The sequence below is a fragment of the Dermochelys coriacea genome, chromosome 4 (genome assembly GCF_009764565.3).
Source record: "Dermochelys coriacea isolate rDerCor1 chromosome 4, rDerCor1.pri.v4, whole genome shotgun sequence".
NCBI classification, from domain to species: Eukaryota; Metazoa; Chordata; order Testudines; family Dermochelyidae; genus Dermochelys; species Dermochelys coriacea.
Window position 1 is genome coordinate 34,041,625 of NC_050071.1, and position 19,558 is coordinate 34,061,182.

At 39.0% G+C, this 19,558-nt stretch overlaps 1 protein-coding gene and 2 long non-coding RNA genes across 15 annotated transcripts in view; 1 reads left to right on the top strand and 2 right to left on the bottom strand.

Moving 5' to 3' along the window:
* The window catches only part of SEC24B (SEC24 homolog B, COPII coat complex component), a 96,927-nt gene extending 81,993 nt beyond the window's left edge, over positions 1–14,934 (top strand). For 6 of the 13 annotated variants that reach the window (XM_038398746.2, XM_043513717.1, XM_038398745.2 and 3 more), the window contains one exon: positions 2,501–5,038. In XM_038398746.2, the coding sequence (XP_038254674.1) occupies positions 2,501–2,615 (115 nt within the window). In that variant the 3' untranslated portion in view covers positions 2,616–5,038. Of the gene's footprint in view, positions 1–2,500; positions 5,039–5,162; positions 5,653–7,473; positions 7,622–14,506 lie in introns of those variants that run through there. The other 7 variants (XR_006281058.1, XR_006281059.1, XR_006281057.1 and 4 more) reach the window with 7 other exon arrangements.
* Positions 102–9,393, bottom strand: LOC122460020. Its single transcript, XR_006281061.1, has 2 exons — positions 9,276–9,393; positions 102–409 (listed from the first exon to the last, which is right to left on the bottom strand). It is a non-coding gene; the product is annotated as an uncharacterized LOC122460020 (long non-coding RNA).
* Positions 9,446–18,445, bottom strand: LOC122460019. Its single transcript, XR_006281060.1, has 3 exons — positions 18,317–18,445; positions 10,290–10,367; positions 9,446–9,773 (listed from the first exon to the last, which is right to left on the bottom strand). It is a non-coding gene; the product is annotated as an uncharacterized LOC122460019 (long non-coding RNA).
* Between the last annotated feature and the right edge of the window lie 1,113 nt (positions 18,446–19,558).

The following is a 19,558-nucleotide window of genomic DNA, read 5'->3' on the forward strand; positions in this document are numbered from 1 at the left end:
ATTGAGTACATCAAAAACTGTTTAAAGAAATGATTTTCAGTAATTTCAGTTGATTTCTCTAGAGATTATCTTTGTCACCCAAATTAATAAAAGACAAGAAATTCAAAGTTAGGGCTGAAATTCCATATTTAATTCTTAGCCTAGCTGCTGCTCTTTGCATTACAGTAGCATCCTATGGCCTTAATAAGGACTGGGGCATAATTACAGTAGGTGCTGTACAAATGATGGAGACAGCCTGTGCCCCAGTGAATTTGCAGTCTAAGGCCCTGATTCTGCAAAAAATTTTGCTTAGCTTTTAGCTTGCAGTAGCTTCAAGGATGCTATTGATATGCTTAAAGTTAAATCCATTTGAAAGTGTTTTCTGGATTGGGGCTTTATTGCCTCTTTCACTCTCCTTTCTCTGTTCCACCTGCAGAAGGAAAAAATTGAAGATTATACGTCAGCAGACACTATAATCTTGAAAATTTTATATAAAAAGTTTAAAAGTTAACCAGATCAAAGTCCATTGCTGTCAACAGAATCATGGCACCTGCTTCCACAAGAATCCTTTTTTCCTAACTGTTTCTTATTCAGTCTGTTTTGTTTTTTAAGGCTAAAGATTTTTAATGGTTTTTTTTTTTCTCTCCCTATTTTTTAACCCAGATTCTAGAGCTCCTGTTTTTATAACAGGAAAGAAGGTTGGTTTTTTACTGTGGAAAACTGATATGCCTATTAGCCGAGTTTCCAGAAAATGAAAATTGCTTACTGTGGAAAAAATTAATGTTTTTTAAATATTTTTGTCCAGGACTTTACAAAGTCAAAACCTAACACTTTCAAGAAAAAAACTATTTTGGTCAGCAAACGGGAAAATTTGAGCACAGGCAAAAAGTGAAATTGACAAGGGCCTTCCAGCCTGGCTGCTCAAGAGGCAGAGAGCTGAACTACTCAGGGTATGTCTACACAGCAAAGAAAAACCTGCAGTTGGCCCGTGCCAGCTAACTCAGGCTCTCAGGGCTCGGGCCGTGGGGCTCTTTCATTGTTGTGTAGACTTCCAGGTTGGGAGCTCTGAGACCCTCCCATCTCTGGTTTCAGAGTAGCAGCCGTGTTAGTCTGTATTCGCAAAAAGAAAAGGAGTACTTGTGGCACCTTAGAGACTAACAAATTTATTAGAGCATAAGCTTTCGTGAGCTACAGCTCACTTCATCGGATGCATTTGGTGGAAAAAACAGAGGAGAGATTTATATACACACACACAGAGAACATGAAACAATGGGTTTATCATACACACTGTAAGGAGAGTGATCACTTAAGATAAGCCATCACCAACAGCAGGGGGGGAAGGAGGAAAACCTTTCATGGTGACAAGCAGGTAGGCTAATTCCAGCAGTTAACAAGAATATCAGAGGAACAGTGGGGGGTGGGGTGGGAGGGAGAAATACCATGGGGAAATAGTTTTACTTTGTGTAATGACTCATCCATTCCCAGTCTCTATTCAAGCCTAAGTTAATTGTATCCAGTTTGCAAATTAATTCCAATTCAGCAGTCTCTCGTTGGAGTCTGTTTTTGAAGCTTTTTTGTTGAAGTATAGCCACTCTTAGGTCTGTGATCGAGTGACCAGAGAGATTGAAGTGTTCTCCAACTGGTTTTTGAATGTTATAATTCTTGACGTCTGATTTGTGTCCATTCATTCTTTTACGTAGAGACTGTCCAGTTTGGCCAATGTACATGGCAGAGGGGCATTGCTGGCACATGATGGCATATATCACATTGGTAGATGCGCAGGTGAACGAGCCTCTGATAGTGTGGCTGATGTGATTAGGCCCTATGATGGTATCCCCTGAATAGATATGTGGACAGAGTTGGCAACGGGCTTTGTTGCAAGGATAGGTTCCTGGGTTAGTGGTTCTGTTGTGTGGTGTGTGGTTGCTGGTGAGTATTTGCTTCAGATTGGGGGGCTGTCTGTAAGCAAGGACTGGTCTGTCTCCCAAGATCTGAGAGAGCGATGGCTCGTCCTTCAGGATAGGTTGTAGATCCTTGAGCCTGGGCTACACCTGAGTCAGCTGAAATGGACCAGTTGTGGGTGTCTAGTTGCTGTATAGACATGCCCTCAGTTACCCCTAAGCTCTGGCAGCCAGAGAGGGGGAGAGCCTGGCCACTCAGCATCCTCTCCCCAATCCCTCCTCTTTCTCTAGCGGAAGAGAGTGGGAGTGGTCAGTCTCTCTTGCCCAGGATGGTGAGAAGGCTGAGTACTCTGATTCTCTGCTTCCTTGGTAGCCTTCCAGCAGGGCAGCCAGGATCTGTCCCTTTGGCAAAATTGAAATTTCCTTACAAAATGCGAAAAGGGCTTTTTTCATCAGAAAATCATTCAATGGAAAATTCCCTATTAGCTCTACTTTAATAGCATTTTTTGCTAAATACTAGATCTCCAAGAGCAGTATGCAGTGTATGGACTTCCTGCTTACACTTGTCTTTACAATAGTTTTGCTTAGTGCTTTGACTAATACATTTTCTTCTGTTTCAGAGATGAGTCTCCTGCCAAAACAGATTTTTTCCAGCACTTAGTTGAAGACCGGACAGAGGCAGCATTCTCTTATTATGAATTCTTACTTCATATTCAACAGCAGATTTGTAAGTGAAAGTGGAAGAAAGAAAAAGAACATTCCCAACTTTGGATATAAACGTGGATAGCTGTGAGAGAAGCACATAGCAACAGGCATTTGCTCTTCACAATATACAGTGCAAAGCACCATATCAGAAGCTTTGTAGCTAAAGGAAAAATACACACTTCCAGAGGAATTTTACGGATTTGCTTCGGCCTGAAAATGATAGGAGTAATGATGCTCTTTCTCTAGTACATTTTTAACTGGTTTATACACGTTTCCAGTAGTGCAGCAGTATGGTGCTCTGTTTATTGCAAGCTGTTGAATTTATGTAGTTATGTGGGATGATATTTCTTAATGATATGTAAAATTAGATAAAACCTTTTTTCTTACATTTATTGTGATAACCTTTCTGGAGTCTGACTCTTGCAGAGGTGCCAAGGGCAGTGCTATATGGTGTTTGTTTATATTACTTTTTAAAACGAATGATTCATATTCACTAAAAGACTTAAACATTTTCCCTGTGAAGACTATAGAGTTTCAATACAGTACATGAATTGTAGAAATAAAATATATAATGTACATAAGTGTTACATTTGTAAAGAAAATGTAAAAATGTAACTACACAATGAATTGCCCAGTGTGCAGCAGTGTTGCATATTCAATAATAGATCATTTTGCCCAGTTAAAATGAGGTTGACTGATAATACATATTAAGAAATCTGAATCACATAGGAAAAACCCAACTTTGTAATCCTGTTAATTTTTACATGGATTTATTTATGATCAGCTTATTAATTAAAAATATTTTGCTTGATCATGTGTTTTTATATTTATGCAACTGATCATTTAGAAACTGAACTGTAATACTGAATCTAAAATTCACTTTTCAAGAGATTGTGTTTACCACTTTATTTCACAGATTTGTAGAAGGGGTGGAGAGAATATTTCATCATTTGAAATGAGCAATAGGTGTATCAATAAGGGTTAGTGTTGGGTCCTTTCACATATCTGGCTTGAAAAAGCATAACGTCCTAACATTTTGTAATCTGCAGCAATCCTGGCCCAGGTTTCTGCAACTCAGTTATCTGGTACTCAAAATAAGCATGATTAATCGTTGAATGGGATCCGTGACAGGATGAAAAATAAGGGATATAAAAATACTGTGATGAAAAATAAGGGATATAAAAATGTTTTAATAAAAGAGATGAAGGGAAAGTAATATTTTATTTGAAAAGTTGGTAAATCTCAAAGAAGTTTACTTCAAAATGTAATCACCTTCCTACTGTCTTCTTTCTGCTGATAAATCTAACTAAATGGCTGGGTTTGTGAACACAGATTAAGCTTCAAAATTAAAATCTGGTATTGGTGGTCAGGTGAAGGGGGAGGAACTCTTTGGCCATCTGCTGCAATTGCTGATTTAGATTTGGTCAGTCACATGACCCGATCTGAAGTTTTGTCACTTGTTTGCTTTAATTAAATTTGTGTGTGTTCAGGTAGTTGAACTAAGAAGTGCTAAATAATTAAATGGTAATAATGCTAGCACATTTTCTTTTAAAACAGTTCAGAAAAACATTTTTAAAAAGCATTCAAGAAGTTGAGTATTAACAACTCTACCCCCTGGAAAGATGGACTCAAATTGTATCTGTACCTACTATACAGTATTCAGCAGAAACATGTAATAGCTAGTTATTGCAACTGTTTTATGATGAATTAAATCCTGAAAGCGTGTTATCTTGAGTGTTTGCACCACATCACAGGTTCCAAGATGCACAAATTTAAATTTGTGCATCCTTTCCCTAATTAAATATACTCAAGTACACCAAGGATAGCACATAAGTAATCTTTGTTATTCATCTTTATAGTCTGTTACTAAGGGCTTGTACACACTACCACTTATATGGGTATAACTTTTGTCACTCAGGGGCATGAACAAGCCACCCTCCTGACTGACGTTCGTTATAGCAACCTAAGTGCTGGTGTAGACAGCGTTGTGTAATGCTCCCACCGACATAGCTACACCCTTTCGAGGAGGTGGTTTTATTGTGCCGACGGGAGAGCCCTTTCTCATCAGCACAGAGCATCTTCACCAACTTCATAGGTGCAGCTGCATTTCTGTAGCGCTTCTAGTGTAGACTAAACCTAAATGTCGGCAGAAATGCAGGCTAGTGTCCCTAAATCAGGACAACAGGATGCAAGTCACTACATATATTTTGTTCTATTTACACTACGCATTTTGAATTAAGGGTAAAAGCTATTGAAGAATAAGACAGGTGAAAAGGTGTCAGAAGGGGATATTAGCATAATCTTAACAGTTCTTCAGAACATACAGATTTGTAAACTTGACATTGAATATCTAGGAACATTCAAAACAATGATTATGGTGACCCAGTCTGTAAAACTGCTATTTAAAGCTTTATTCTTCTGGTTTTTGTATATAAAAGTTGTTATGAAAAATACATATGAGAACTATTTGATTTATTTAGTAAAAGCAATTTACAGTATAGAAAAGCTGGTAGTTTTTGGCTGTTTTTATGTGATGCTAGTTTAATATCAGATGTCTCTTTTCCAACCACCATAAAGGAATTGCCAGTAGGTGCAAGCCATAAGATATGTGCTTCCACCAAGAAGTGTGTGCAACCACCCTGAAGAAGCATGAAGCCCCTCTCATCAGTAGCATTCTAAGGTGGGGGATATGCTTTTATGATTAACTTAAAAAATTGACAAAGGTTTTGGCATTAAATCTGCATATGAAGCAAGGAACTTTTTTTTATTAAAAAAAAAAGTGTGCCTTAGAAACAAAAATAGAAGACATCCAGCCTCCTAGCCATTGAAAGTAGCTGACTCCAGAAACACTGAGATTGCTGAAAGGTAGTATAAACTGGATGTTTCAAGGCACTAGTATTAAGATGACTTCTTAATCTGTTTGAATTCAGCCAAGATGCATAGTAATGGAAGCTGTCAGGTGGCTGTTCTGGTAGTTGGTCCAATGGTCCATCTAGCCCAGTATCCTGTCTTCTGACCATGGTTTGTGCCAGAGGGAGTGAACAGAACAGGGCAATTTGAGTGATCCATCCCCTGTCCTCCTGTCCCAGCTTCTAGTAGTCAGAGGTTTAGGGACACCCAGAGCGTGGCGTTTTGTCGCTGACCATCTTGGCTAATAGCCTTTGATGGGCTACCCTTCCAGGAATTTACCTAATTTTTTTTAAACCCTGTTATACTTTTTGCCTTCACAACACCTTCTGGTGAAGAGTTCCGTAGGTTGACTGTGCATTGTGTGAAGAAGTACTTCCTTATGTGTTAAACTTGCTGCCTATTAATTTCATTGGGTGATCCCTGCTTCATGTGCTATGTGAAGAGGTAAATAACACTTACTTTTGCCACGCCATTCATGATTTATAGACCTTTATCGCATCCCTCATCAGTCATCTCTTTTCCAAGCTGAGCAGTCCAAGTATTTTTAATCTCTCCTCAGATGGGAGCTGTTCCATATCCCTAATCATTTTTGTTGCCTTTCTCTGTGCTTTTTCCAATTCTAATGTAAATTTTTTGAGATGGACAAGGTGGGTGAGATCTTCTATTTGAACCAACTTCTGTTGGGGAGAGACAAGCTTTCGAGCTACACAGAGCTCTTCAAGTCTGGGAAAGGTACTCCCAGCATCACAGCAAAATGGAAAGTCTAACAGATTGTTTAGCATAAGTAGCACATATTATTAGGGACTATTCAAGATAGAGTAGCCTGTTAACATTTTTATAATCAAAGGACAAAAGGAGGGGGGGTTAGTTCGTTACAGATTGTTGCAATAAGCTATAAATCCAGTGTCTCTGTTCGATCCACAATTTTTAGTGGCTAGCGGAGTAATGATTTTAATCTCCCAGGCTCGTCTTTAGAAAGTGTTGTGCAGGTTTCCTTTAAGAATGAGGATGGATAGGTCCGCTATAGGTAAGGTGTCCAGAACTGCACACAGAATTCAAGATGTGGGCGTACAATAGATTTATATAGTGGCACGATATTTTCTGTTTTACTCTCTAACTCTTTCATAAAGGGTTCCTAACATTGTTAGCTTCTTTGACTGCTGCTGCACATTGAGTGAGTGTTTTCAGAGAACTATCCAGAGTGGCTCTAAGATTTTTCTTGAGTGCTGGCAGCTAATTTAGACCCCATCATATTGTATGTATAGTTGGGATTGTTTTCCAATGTGCATTACTTTGCATTTATCCACATTGAATTTCATCTGCCATTTTGTTGCCCAGTCGCCCAGTTTTGTGAGATCCCTTTGTGACTCTTCACAGACTGCTTTGAACTTAACTATCTTGTGTAATTTTGTATCATCTGCACATTTTTCCACCTCACTGTTCACTCCTTTTTCCTGATCATTTATGAATATGTTGAACCGTCCTGGTCCCAGTACAGGTCCTGGGGACACCCAGCTATTTACCTTTCTCCATTGTGAAAACTGACCATTTATTCCTATCCTGCCCCAGGAGCTCACAGCCTCGCCGCCCAGAGCATTGCGCCGGTGGCACAGTGAACTGACGCTACAGGGAAGGGACTAGCCTCAGGGGCCGGGCAGGAGGGTCCCGCAGGCCGTAGTTTGGCCACCTCTGCCGAACATGTTGTGGCCGAAACCCAATTAAAATAGGAGACATTCTTTGGGGTACTAAGGTACTGCAAAGAGATTAATACAAATTGTGAGGTTGCTGCATTCAGAAGACTGTCAAGAATATAGTTCTGCCAAATCACTTAGGGTTGGAGTTTAAATTTTAGGATGAAAGTGACCTGTCTTTCAGCTGGAAAGCAGTACAGAGATATAAATACTTCTGTGGAGTGGACTGTGTATTTTGTCTTTTGAGAGCATTTTAAATATTTTATTACAAGATTGTTTTTATTCAGAAATGCTTTTCTATGAAAGAGAAAAACATCCACCTTTCCGGATAAAGGGAGTCATAGACTTGATTAGAAGGACAACCAGACTTGCAGGACAATGTGTATCGAAGTTGGTGTTTGGGATTCTGAAGGAGAAACAAAGTGGTATAATAGGGTGATTCCTTACTACCAGTTTGAAATGCATTGTGTTTCTGTGCTGAATGGAACTAGTGTCTTTCAGCTAAGGAATGAATAACAGCCATGTCCCCTTTAGTAAGGGGGTGTCTTCATGGCCACTGGCAAAGCAGTAATAAAAGGGGGTAGAGTTAGCAGGAATAGAGTGAATGTAGGTTTTTACTACCTTTACTATCAAGGTTATGGCAAACAACCACAGAAATACAAAATATAAGATCTGCTAATCTACAGTAACTCCATCCAGTATAAATAATTGCTCCTTTTTGGCAACTGAATACTAATGTGTTTGGAGGTGGAGTAAAAATGTTCCTTTGCAGCAAAGGGAGATGGGAAAGAATTCAGGTTTAATTGCCAATAACTTTTTTCTGAAGCAGAGGCCTCTTGCTGCAGCCGCTCCATTGTAGCCCAAGAAGGAAAGTTCGTATTTAGAAATCAAACTTTGGCCTCATAGCAAAAAACCATGATCCACTAAGGGAATATGTGTGCATAGCCTGCAAGAATGAATCATTGTTGACAGTGGTAGGACATTCATTATATGGTATGTCTGTTTCAACAAAATTATAAAGCAAGTGTCTATTGTACTTCCATTTTCTCCATTCCTTTGTCTATTATGTGCTCAGTTAACTGAAATTTTCTTATTCTAGAATAAAAATGACTGTTTGAATACCTCTTTTTGAGGGCAGCGGCAAAAACAAAGACTTCTGATTTTTTTTTATAAAAATCGAAAAGAAAGGAAGGGCAGATTATCTCAAGTTCCAGTTTCTCCCTAAAGTGTTCACCTAAGTTGCACTTCATTAATGATGCATCAAGTTTGAGTGCATCTAGGCTTATCTCACTGCATACACCTGCTTTTCCCTAGTTCTGTAATGCCCTTTAGTACTGCTTTTAGAATAGCTACATTGTACTTGTAGTATAGGCACTCACCTTCTGATAATACAGTAGCTCCACAAAGCATTGAGACATATTAGAATATATTTTAATGTTGCTGTAAATATTAAAACAATCTTTTTGTTGTATGCTTGCTGTTCACTGGCCAGAGTATAATAGAAATGGAGGCTACACATACTCTTTTTTTTGTGATATTTTCTGTGTATTCCTTTCATTTACATGTTGTTTTAAGTGTATTTTGAAGCTGAAGTCTGAAAGATTTTTAAAATACAGATTTGCGTTCAATATTGCCTCCTTTCTCCAAAATGTAACTAATCCATGCACAAACTGCTTAGAAAATAGAGAGACATTTAGTCCTGCAGGAGGATAGCACAACCATAATGTAATTAAATGGTTGAAGTAAAGGAAACTAAAATGAAGATGGAAAAGAGTGGGATGGGATAGGCAAAACAAAGGTAAAGTGTAGGGGGGGAGAGAGAAGGACGGATGTGTCTTCAAAATTTTTGACTCAGTATTTTAGAAAAAAATCATTGCTTTTATTAGACATGTCCAAGAAAAGTCTTATAAGAAGTGCATTTTAGAGGGCCATGTCTATTCAGGTACAGTAATTAGTGATATTAGTAATTAGATATATTTCCACTGTCTATAGTATCTTCTTAGCAATGAATAAACCTGAGCATTTTAAATCTCCCTTTGAGCTGTGTGTGGGAGAGGCTCAATACACAAGCTAATATTTCCATGTTTACCTTTAAAAATGTGGTGTTTAAGCAAATATAGTTTCCCAATATGCTTTCACCTGAGCACAATCCCAAAACGTGCATATGTTCCTGTAGATTTCAAGCACGCCAGGAACAATTTGTGTCCTTCAGACCCAACTAATTAAGACTTTTGTGGGCTCCAGTCAAATTTTGTTCAGAATTTTAAAATGTTAATTGAAGGTTGGTGTCCTTTACAGTTTGCCAGTTGAAGAACAGATAACACTGCAAACTCTTTGCTTTATAGCATAGTAGGTGGTATCTTATTCTTGCTCATAACAATATTGTATTATGAGGAGTTGTGTCAAGGTCTGATTATCAGATTTCTGAGGTAAGATACTAAATATGTTTTGGAAGGGTTATTTTTAAATCCAATTTGACATTGGATTCTTTGAGATGTTAGAAATGAGCTCACGAATCCTAGCAAACAGCTTTAATTGCAGCTGGTCCTCTCTTCTGCATCCAGATTGTTTGTTTTTTATTTTGCAGCTGCAGAAAAAAACAAAATTTGTTACAAACGTAAATCAAATGTTTAGTATCCTTTTGCTCTCCCAATAGTTCTAGAACATTCTTCACTGTTTTTCTTTTTGTAATTTCAGATGTTCACATGTAAACTTTTACGTGGATCATTTTTGTGAAGGTTATTCCAAATTTTCAGAGTATGATATAGTACTGGATTTTGTGGAGCTGATGATTATCTCAAACTGGTGTAAATACATTGATTTAAGTAGAGTTGCTTCTTCTTTACTGAAGCATAAGTGAGATCGGAATTAGTTCCTTAATTTTCAAGTCAATGTTAGAGTATATTTTATCTAAGTACCATTCACCTTTGCAGAATTGCTGCCTTATTGAATAAACACTTAAGTATGTTCTTAATTTCACTAGCCTGAGTAATTCTGTTTTGAAATCAATAGGACTACTCATGATGATAAAGTTAAGCATGTGTGTGTTGCAGGACGGGCTTTAATAGGTATTCCATCTACATCTAGGACACAAGATCCTCACCTATTTGCCAGATTCTTCAACTCTGTGGTAGATTAAATTGTATCCTTTTTCAATATGTCTGTTGGCAATTTGAATCCCCTATTTTGTAAACAAAGGAGAAAATGTAAGTTTCATGTAAAAACAAGGGATAATTTGGGATACAGTAAACTTTTTAATTGTTTGATTTATGCAACATGGAGCAAGAAGTGAAGGGGTGGCATATTACTAATTTCAGTATTTGCATATCTCTCTAAGACTGAGATTAAGTAGATCCTAGTGGCAGAGTATCTCCCTTTATATCTTGTATGACTGTACCAAAAATGTGCTTAATCATAATTTTCAGAATTCAACTTGATCCATAAATATAATTTTTTAATTCAATTTGCTTTCCAGGTGTTAAAGAATGTAGGCTGTAGTTTGAAGTAGAAAGGAACAAGCGGCAGTCAAAAAAGCAAACGGGATGTTAGGAATCATTAAAAAAGGGATAGAGAATAAGATGGAGAATATCTTACTGCCCTTATATAAATCCATGGTACGCCCACATCTTGAATGCTGCGTACAGATGTGGTCCCCGCATCTCAAAAAAGATATACTGGCGTTAGAAAAGGTTCAGAAAAGGGCAATTAAAACTATTAGGGGTTTGGACCGGGTCCCATATGAGGAGAGATTAAAGAGGTTAGGACTTTTCAGCTTGGAAAAGAGGAGACTAAGGAGGGATATGATAGAGGTATTTAAAATCATGAGTGGTGTGGAGAAAGTGAATAAGGAAAAGTTATTTACTTGTTCCCATAATATAAGAACTAGGGGCCACCAAATGAAATTAGGTTTAAAACAAATAAAAAAGTTCTTCACTCAGCCCATAATCAACCTGTGGAATTCCTTGCCTGAGGACGTTTTGAAGGCAAGGACTATAACAGGGTTTAAAAGAGAACTGGATAAATTCATGGAGGTTAAGTCCATTAATGGCTCTTAGCCAGGATGGGCAAGGAATGGTGTCCCTAGCCTCTGTTTGTCAGAGAGTGGAGATGTATTGCAGGAGAGAAATCGCTCAGTCATTACCTGTTAAGTTCACTCCCTCTGGGCCACCTGGCATTGGCCCATGTAGACAGGATACCTGGCTAGATGGCCCTTTGGTCTGACTCAGTATGGCTGTTCTTGTGTTCTTAAAATGTATCATAAATCCTAAGTACATATGAAGAATTACTTGAATGAAAAATGTATTGCTTTGTTCAATATATGAAGCAACCAGTTTTGCTGGTTTAAAAATGTATTTTCAAGCTTTCACATAGTATTTCCCCATCTACCACTAATTCTTCAAAGGAGGAACTCAGATTATTTACATATATTATTTACCTGGTTTTCATAAGTAAGGCAAAATGTAACCAATGTATATCTCAACTTCAGCATCAAACCAGTGAAATCCTAAATAGACAGAGATTATGTCACAACATATTTTAGTTCCAATAGATTAAATCTTAATTTATACATATGGCTTTTGCAGTAAAAGCATATAGAGATCAAACTGCTCAGAACAAAAATGTCCAGCCATAATTTTAGGTTATTAAATATCTACTTGCACCCATCTTTGGTAGTCCCTATAATTTCAAGAATAGATAGATGCCTAGTGTCAATTTTTGCCTTTCTAATTGTACTTTCACTGTGTTGTTGGTGGAGAGGAATCTGGATAATGCGGTCAGGAATATTGGGATCAACTGAAAATTTAAATAAATCTTTTGGACTGTTTGAGCAATTTTGATACCTTTTTACAATGTATTGATGGTTTTCCATGTACTGTATATAACCCCCACCCCACCCCCAAATTCACTGTGGCTAGTGAGTTCTCACATATTAGTGATGGGTAAACTCCACAAGCAGCATGAACATCCAGATAACAAAGCTGTAGGTGCTTCTCAAACTCAAATCTCCTTGAAAGGCTTTGGTTCCCTTTTTCACCTCCAGGTCCTTTTTTGCTCCTTTCTCCCCGGGCTTTGATCATTAATATCAATGGCCAGTACTTCTGGATGCCTCTCTTAGTTATGTCACTGAAGATTTGAGTAATCTGGGACCTTTAAGGATATGGATGTAGGAGTGAGAAGAACATCTCCAGACAGCTCCAAAACTGAGCAATGTCTATTTTATTCTTCCTTTGATATTTTACCCCTTTAAAATATCTGTTGAATATTATATCTTTAGTTCACATTTGTTAGTTTTCAGATTCATGTACTGCCCTAGTTTATCATATTGGGTGACTACTGTCATAGAGACACCAATGCATACAAAATTTGAATGGCATATTTAAACTAGGTTTCAGAGTAGCTGCTGTGTTAGTCTGTATCGGCAAAAAGAAAAGGAGTACTTGTTGCACCTTAGAGACTGTCAGATTTATTTGAGCATAAGCTTTCATGAGCTACAGCTCACTTCATCAGATGCATATATCCGATGAAGTGAGCTGTATCTCACGAAAGCTTATGCTCAAATAAATTTGTTAGTGTCCAAGGTGCCACAAGTACTATTTTTCTTATATTTAAGCTAATCATTCTCCCATTCAAATAAACATGGCAGAAGAATTCAAGAGAGCAGGAAGTGGACTCAGTCCCAGCAGGGGATTGAATGTTTTTTGATTCTATTTCTTCTTCTGGCATTGAGTTGATGTGTGAGAGTTGAGAAGTCATCTAATAGCTCTGGTTTAACTATTTACAACAGTAGAATGTCTCCTTACCTAAGAGAGAGAGTCACCAAAACAGTATCAAAGGGGCTTCTGTAGTACCGCACTGGTGAACAAGAACCCAAACACAGTCCCCTTTAGGCATTCCAGTCCTTGGCTCCTATCTAGGCAAAAAGGTCTAATATGGTGATTGGTTTATTGAAAACCCAAATCGCCATATGTGAGATTCTTTCCCCCATGTCACTGTGTGTCTCAGATCTTACCCAAATAACACGCTGTCAGCCAATCCTTAGTAAATTAACTAAAGGTTTATTAATAAAAAGAGTTATTGAATGGTTAAAAGATTATTTACATTACAAATGCTTGCTATGGCCTTCTATCAATGGCAGTGATCGATGAGTCTGCTGGCTTGCAAAAATCTCTCTGAATCATCCCAAAAGGTTAGAATCTAAATGCAGCTTAGATGTAAAGTCTGTTAGTCTTTCCATGCTTTTTCAAGTAACTACTTGGAAGATCTCAGTCCCACAGCTTAAACTTTCCCTGTTTAAAGTTTACAGACTAGAGATGCAGTATCAGGTCTGAGGTTTCACTTTTATAGCTGAAGCAGGTTTCAGAGTAGCAGCCATGTTTAGTCTGTATCCGCAAAAAGAAAAGGAGTACTTGTGGCACCTTAGAGACTAACAAATTTATTTCAGCATAAGCTTTTGTGAGCTACAGCATCCGATGAAGTGAGCTGTAGCTCACGAAAGCTTATGCTCAAATAAATTTGTTAGTCTCTAAGGTGCCACAAGTTCTCCTTTTTCTTATAGCTGAAGCAGGCAGTCAGTTTCTTTGAGCATAAGCTTTCGTGAGCTACAGCTCACTTCATCAGATGCTGTAGCTCACAAAAGCTTATGCTCAAATAAATTTGTTAGTCTCTAAGGTGCCACAAGTACTCCTTTTCTTTTTGCGAATACCGGCTAACACGGCTGCTACTCTGAAACCTGTCATTATGCAAGGCACTAGTTTCTTACAGTATCTCACCTCTTTGATCTTAAGGTTAACTGAACACAATTAAGTCATGGAATGGATTTAGCATCTAAAAGCGGATTTGGTTACACTGGTAAACTTCTAACAGGATATAGGTAAACACAGACAAATACACTTAGCAACTATTCTTTGATTCTTATTAATAAAAAGTGAATGAGTTGGGGATTGCTAGCTTAATTAACGTTTCTTTGATACCCATACATAAGTGGCTTGTTTTGATTACAATTGCAATGCCTCTTGTTAAATTGTTCTGGTCACATACAAGTTAGCTGGTTTAGCAGCACTACCATAATATTTAGTGGAAGAGAGAGAAAGCTGGCCAGGGTGGAGAGGATCTGGCATGCACATGATTAACCCTTTTTATAGGGCAGTAATTTACAGCATGACAGATGAATTTCATTCTGCTCTACAGATGGTGGGAAAGCACAATAAAAATTCACTTGTCTTTTTGTCTCAAAATTTCGTTGAAAAATCTAATTGAAAAATCTAATTTTGAAAAATGTTGGTAGCTCTAATAACTTGTTTCTAAATTAATTTTCTGCAGCCATGTTAAAGAATGCTGAACCTCAGTGAGGACTGTCTTCATGGCAAGTTGAAAACACACTTCCTTTTGGAGCCTTACAAGCTCTCATCTTCCACTAAAGAACATGGACTAAAAATATTGTCAAACCAAGCAAACCCAAATCTTCAAATATAGTGGAACAAAATGTGTATTAAACAGCTATTTTTGATACATTCTATTGCCTGTATACTTTGTTTATATCGGGGATCTCAAACTCAAGTCACCACAAGCTCCACATGAGGACTAGTATGTTGGCCCGAGGGCCGCATCACTGAAACCTTTTCATACAATGATACAAGAGTATAATAAAAAACAAGAGTAATATAGTATGCTATTAAAAGTCAATGTATTAACTTTTTAAAAACTGTAATCCAAAGAGGGGTTTTAATAAAATATAAATACCTGTAACTATTCCTTATGGGGTCACTAACACTGATGATGATCTACACTAGCAGTCTATCAACATAGCTGTAATGGCAGGAACTTTTTAACATAACTATTCATACAAAATATATTGCCACTTTTAACAAACATTCTTCACAACTATTCACAGCAAAGAACCATACATGCTGAACTTCATACCTCAGGCTGCTCATCTAGTCCATGAGGCCCTGCCTCTTCCCACCCCTTCCCCACCCCCATTCCAACACCTTCCCCAAATTCCCTCCGCAGCCCCGCCTCTTCTCTACCTCCTCCCTCCTGGAAAGTCCTAAGCGTGCTGGAAGGTAGGTAGAGGAGCAGGGATGTGGTGTGCTCGGGAGGAGGGAGGGCCGGAGGTGAGGGGAGCTTGACTGTTGGTGGAGTCGGTGCCTATGGTGGGCTGCACATCCTTGCCCTGTGTTTGAGGTCCCTGGTCTATATAGTGACTATTTAGGGCCTGATCCTACCATCACTATCAAGTGTAGTGGTTATTACTGACTTCACGAAAGTAAGCACTGTATCCACTAGTACATTTGCCATATGACTTCAATAGGCCTATTTTCAATGCATAAAGTTAAGCATGTTCATAAAGGTAATTTTCTGGAAAGTTTAAGTGCTCTTAAATAGAGATTCAGAATGAAAGTCTGAACTGTCATAACTGGAGCGTCTCCAACACACTGTGATGATTGGTTCTGGGTGAGGAACACCTATGATTGTGTAAGGTACTGAGGAAAAAAAACAGCACTGGAAATGGATTCCTCAGGTTCCATTCTCAGACTACATCCAGATCATCAAATAGTATTGTAGGACCATATGAATTGCCATTCTGGATTTAAACCCTAGGTCCATCTAATTCAGTGACCTGTCTCTGACAATGGCCTGTACCAGATATTTCAGAGAAATTTATAAGAATACAGCTGTAAGCAGATGTGGGATAATCTGCCCCATATTAGGTCTCATCCTGGTTTCTAATAGTCACAAAGTCTTAAACCCTGAAGCATGAACTTTCATAGCCCTTCCACAATTTTTGTTGTTAATTATAACGACTCTGGATATTCTTGTTATTCAAATTAATGTCCAATCCCTTATTGAACCTTGCTAAATTCTTGATTTTAATGATTTCCTGTGGCAGTGAGTCCCACAGTTTAATTGCATGCTATGTGCAAAAGAATTTGGTTTTGTTGGTTTTCAATTTCATTAAATGTCCCCTTCTTTTGTCTGAGACAGGAAGAACAGGAGTTCCCAATCTACCATCTCTAGACTATTCCTTATTTTATATATTTTTATCATATCCCCTCTTTTCATCTCCTTTCTAAGATGATGATCCAAATGTTCCAGTTTCTCTTCATATGAGTTTTTCAATACATTTGATCATTTTCATCACCCTTCTCTGGGCCTCCTCTAGTTCTGCAATGTCCTTTTTCAGATGGGGTGACAAGTATTGCACATGGGATTTCACATGAGGCCACACCACTGATTTCTATAAAGACATTATTATCTCTGTATTATTTGCTATCCTATTCCTTATGCATTCTACCATTTGAATATCTTGTTTGCTTTTGTTGACCACAGCTGGATATCTAGTAGAGGTCTTCATTGAGCTGTCTACAGTGACAGCCTAATGCCTTTGAGTATACCTTTGCAGGGAGAAAATGTTCAAACATGAGTGTTTTCCTGGTGGAGTTAGTAACTATCCTAGCTAAACAAAGTACTAAAAGCCTATTTTACAAAAGTTGTTCTTGTCCTTGTTGAGACAAATGGTTAAGAACCTCAGGACTTGCCATGAGAAATAACCCAAAGGTAGATGTAGCTCTTGAACTGTTTGCCCCTAAAGGACAGAAAGGAGAGGGGGGAAAAAAAAAAAAAAAAAAAGCAGAAGGGTGACTTGGTATTATCAAACACACTTTGTGCCAGTTGCAGACAGTGCTGTCTGCCAAAGATAAACCTACTTTACTGGTGCCTCTCAACAGAAATTTGCCAAGATTTTCACCGTGGCTTTCTTCCTTCCTTTCACAAATATTGTTCAAAATACAACATGCAGCTATAGACTTAGGCCTGTTATTTTCTTGCAGGTTACAACCTATTCCGAAAACATTCTACCGTTCTTTCCAACTGCTGGATGCAAACCTCCCCCCACCCCACCCCCGTCATTCTGCAACTCTTGAGGCTATAGTTAAACAGTTGCTCCTTTCTGTCCATGTGGCCTGTGAACAGCTTCATTAACCAGTTCTTTAGAATAATCCTTTAGAAAATGCTGGTTTCCCGAGACCAGAAATGACACTGAATGGTGAAGTTGCTCCAGGAACAGCTCCTGTTGCAGACAGTGCTGTCTGCCAAAGATAAACCTACTTTACTGGTGCCTCTCAACAGAAATTTGCCAAGATTTTCACCGTGGCTTTCTTCCTTCCTTTCACAAATATTGTTCAAAATACAACATGCAGCTATAGACTTAGGCCTGTTATTTTTCTTGCAGGTTACAACCTATTCCGAAAACATTCTACCGTTCTTTCCAACTGCTGGATGCAAACCTCCCCCCACCCCACCCCCGTCATTCTGCAACTCTTGAGGCTATAGTTAAACAGTTGCTCCTTTCTGTCCATGTGGCCTGTGAACAGCTTCATTAACCAGTTCTTTAGAATAATCCTTTAGAAAATGCTGGTTTCCCGAGACCAGAAATGACACTGAATGGTGAAGTTGCTCCAGGAACAGCTCCTGTAGTAGCAGTTGCTCGTTGTTATTGTTCTGCTTTTTCTGCCATTGCTGAAGTTCCCGCTGCTGCTGCCGCCACATCATCTGCTTGACTTTGAGATACAGCACAAGCAGCCTCTGGGTATTCACGGGTGCCAGCATAGCAGCGTGAAGCACTGTTGGGTCCATATTGATTTAAACCCTCTGGACAGACAAGGCCTGGTAGTTTTGTTTGCCCTTTGTGAAAATACACTAATTGCTTTTGAAAATCTAGGCCTTTGAAACTGAAGCTGCTTCTTCAAATTTTAGCCAAAAGGATTATTTGGATCAAATTACAGCAGTAAGCAAAGCAGAGGCCTGTTTTAGGTGTGAGTGAAACAGTTCGTAATCAGTCTAGGAGTGTCCTACCTCTAAAATGCCATTATGACACTTTAGGGGCTCACACAGATTAACAGGCGTTCTGTCACCGCCTGCCCTGTAACCCTCGGTGCTTCTGCACTGTGCCACTTTCGCTCACCAGCAGCATGCTCGCAGCACAATGGCCTGATCCTGGCTTCCACCAGCCTGGCTACTCCTTGCAGGGTAACACCAACAGCCCTTCCAGTCCCGAGTCTCCCCCAACCATCTGCCCTGCCCTGCACTGCACTGCACTGCACTGCCCAGTCCCTCTCCGTGGATACTCACAGAAGTTATTCAGTTTGCTGCCTCCAAAGAGACAGAGCACGCATCAGCCTGTTAGTTGAGCTTGGGACTTCACCCTTCATTTTAATACACAGCTCTGAGAAGGTTTTGTAATAAAACAAGAATAAGTCTATTAACAAAGCACAGATATTTAAGTGACAAGTAAAAATAGAAGACAGAGCTATGGTTACAAGTACAACGCAACAAAACAAAACATGCTTGCTAATGCCTAAAACTTAACTTTGGCAAGTTATCTTTATCTAAGGAGGTTTCTCCCCTATAGTCAGTTCCAGCTACTCTTTGTTTTCAAGTCAAGATGATCCATTCTGCATGAGCTCATAGGCTTCTGCTCCCTCTTTGTCCCCTAGGTGATAGATGCCAAAATGGCTTTCTGTTTCACTTTATATTTTCCAAAGTATATCTGTTTCAAGAGCCACTAAGGCTTCCTGGGGGCGCAGGCTCCATCCCCATTTGTGATGGTTAAGTGGTCTTTCTTCCTCCTACCCTGCTTGTTTATTTTGATACCTTTGTTTACATTCCATGTAGATGTACTTTTCATTGTCCTCGGAGATATTACCTAATTCAGTTTACATTGGAGACACAGGAAAACAGGCACAATAGCATTCCTTTGTCTAGGACTGGTTGGGATTATGCATTGTTTGCAAAACATCTTTTAAGAATGTATTTCCAGCAGACAGCTATAGTTCTTTATACACTGCCTGTACATATATCACACAATATTAATGACCAGCATGTTACCAGTTTGCACATGATACCTTACATCAGTGCTTCTCAAGCTATCTGAGGTGGGGGACCAGCAATTTTTTTTTCCCAATGTGCGCACAGACCGGCAGCCGATGGCTCGCGGATCCGTACCGGTCCACGGACCACCACTTTGGGTATCACTGCCTTACATCACACCTTTTAGCTCTTAAATACAGATTACGACAACAGTGTGTTGGGGCAATGCATGCATCAGGCCTGATGTGAGGGACTGTTGGCAGTCAGGGACTCCCTAGGTCATAATCATTGTACTACTGGGCATGATAATCACACTCTACAGTGGGGAAAGGGTGGGAAAGTAAGAAAGCAGCTCCCATCTCTGGGATGGAATCTCTGTGTTGCTGAATCAGTGTCAATCTGGCATGGCATAGTGCCCGATTAAAAGATTTGGCGGGCTGTTGATTTTAACATCCTGTCAATAGCTGCAAGAGAAGGGGGTGGGACGCCCCCACATGAGGTGGC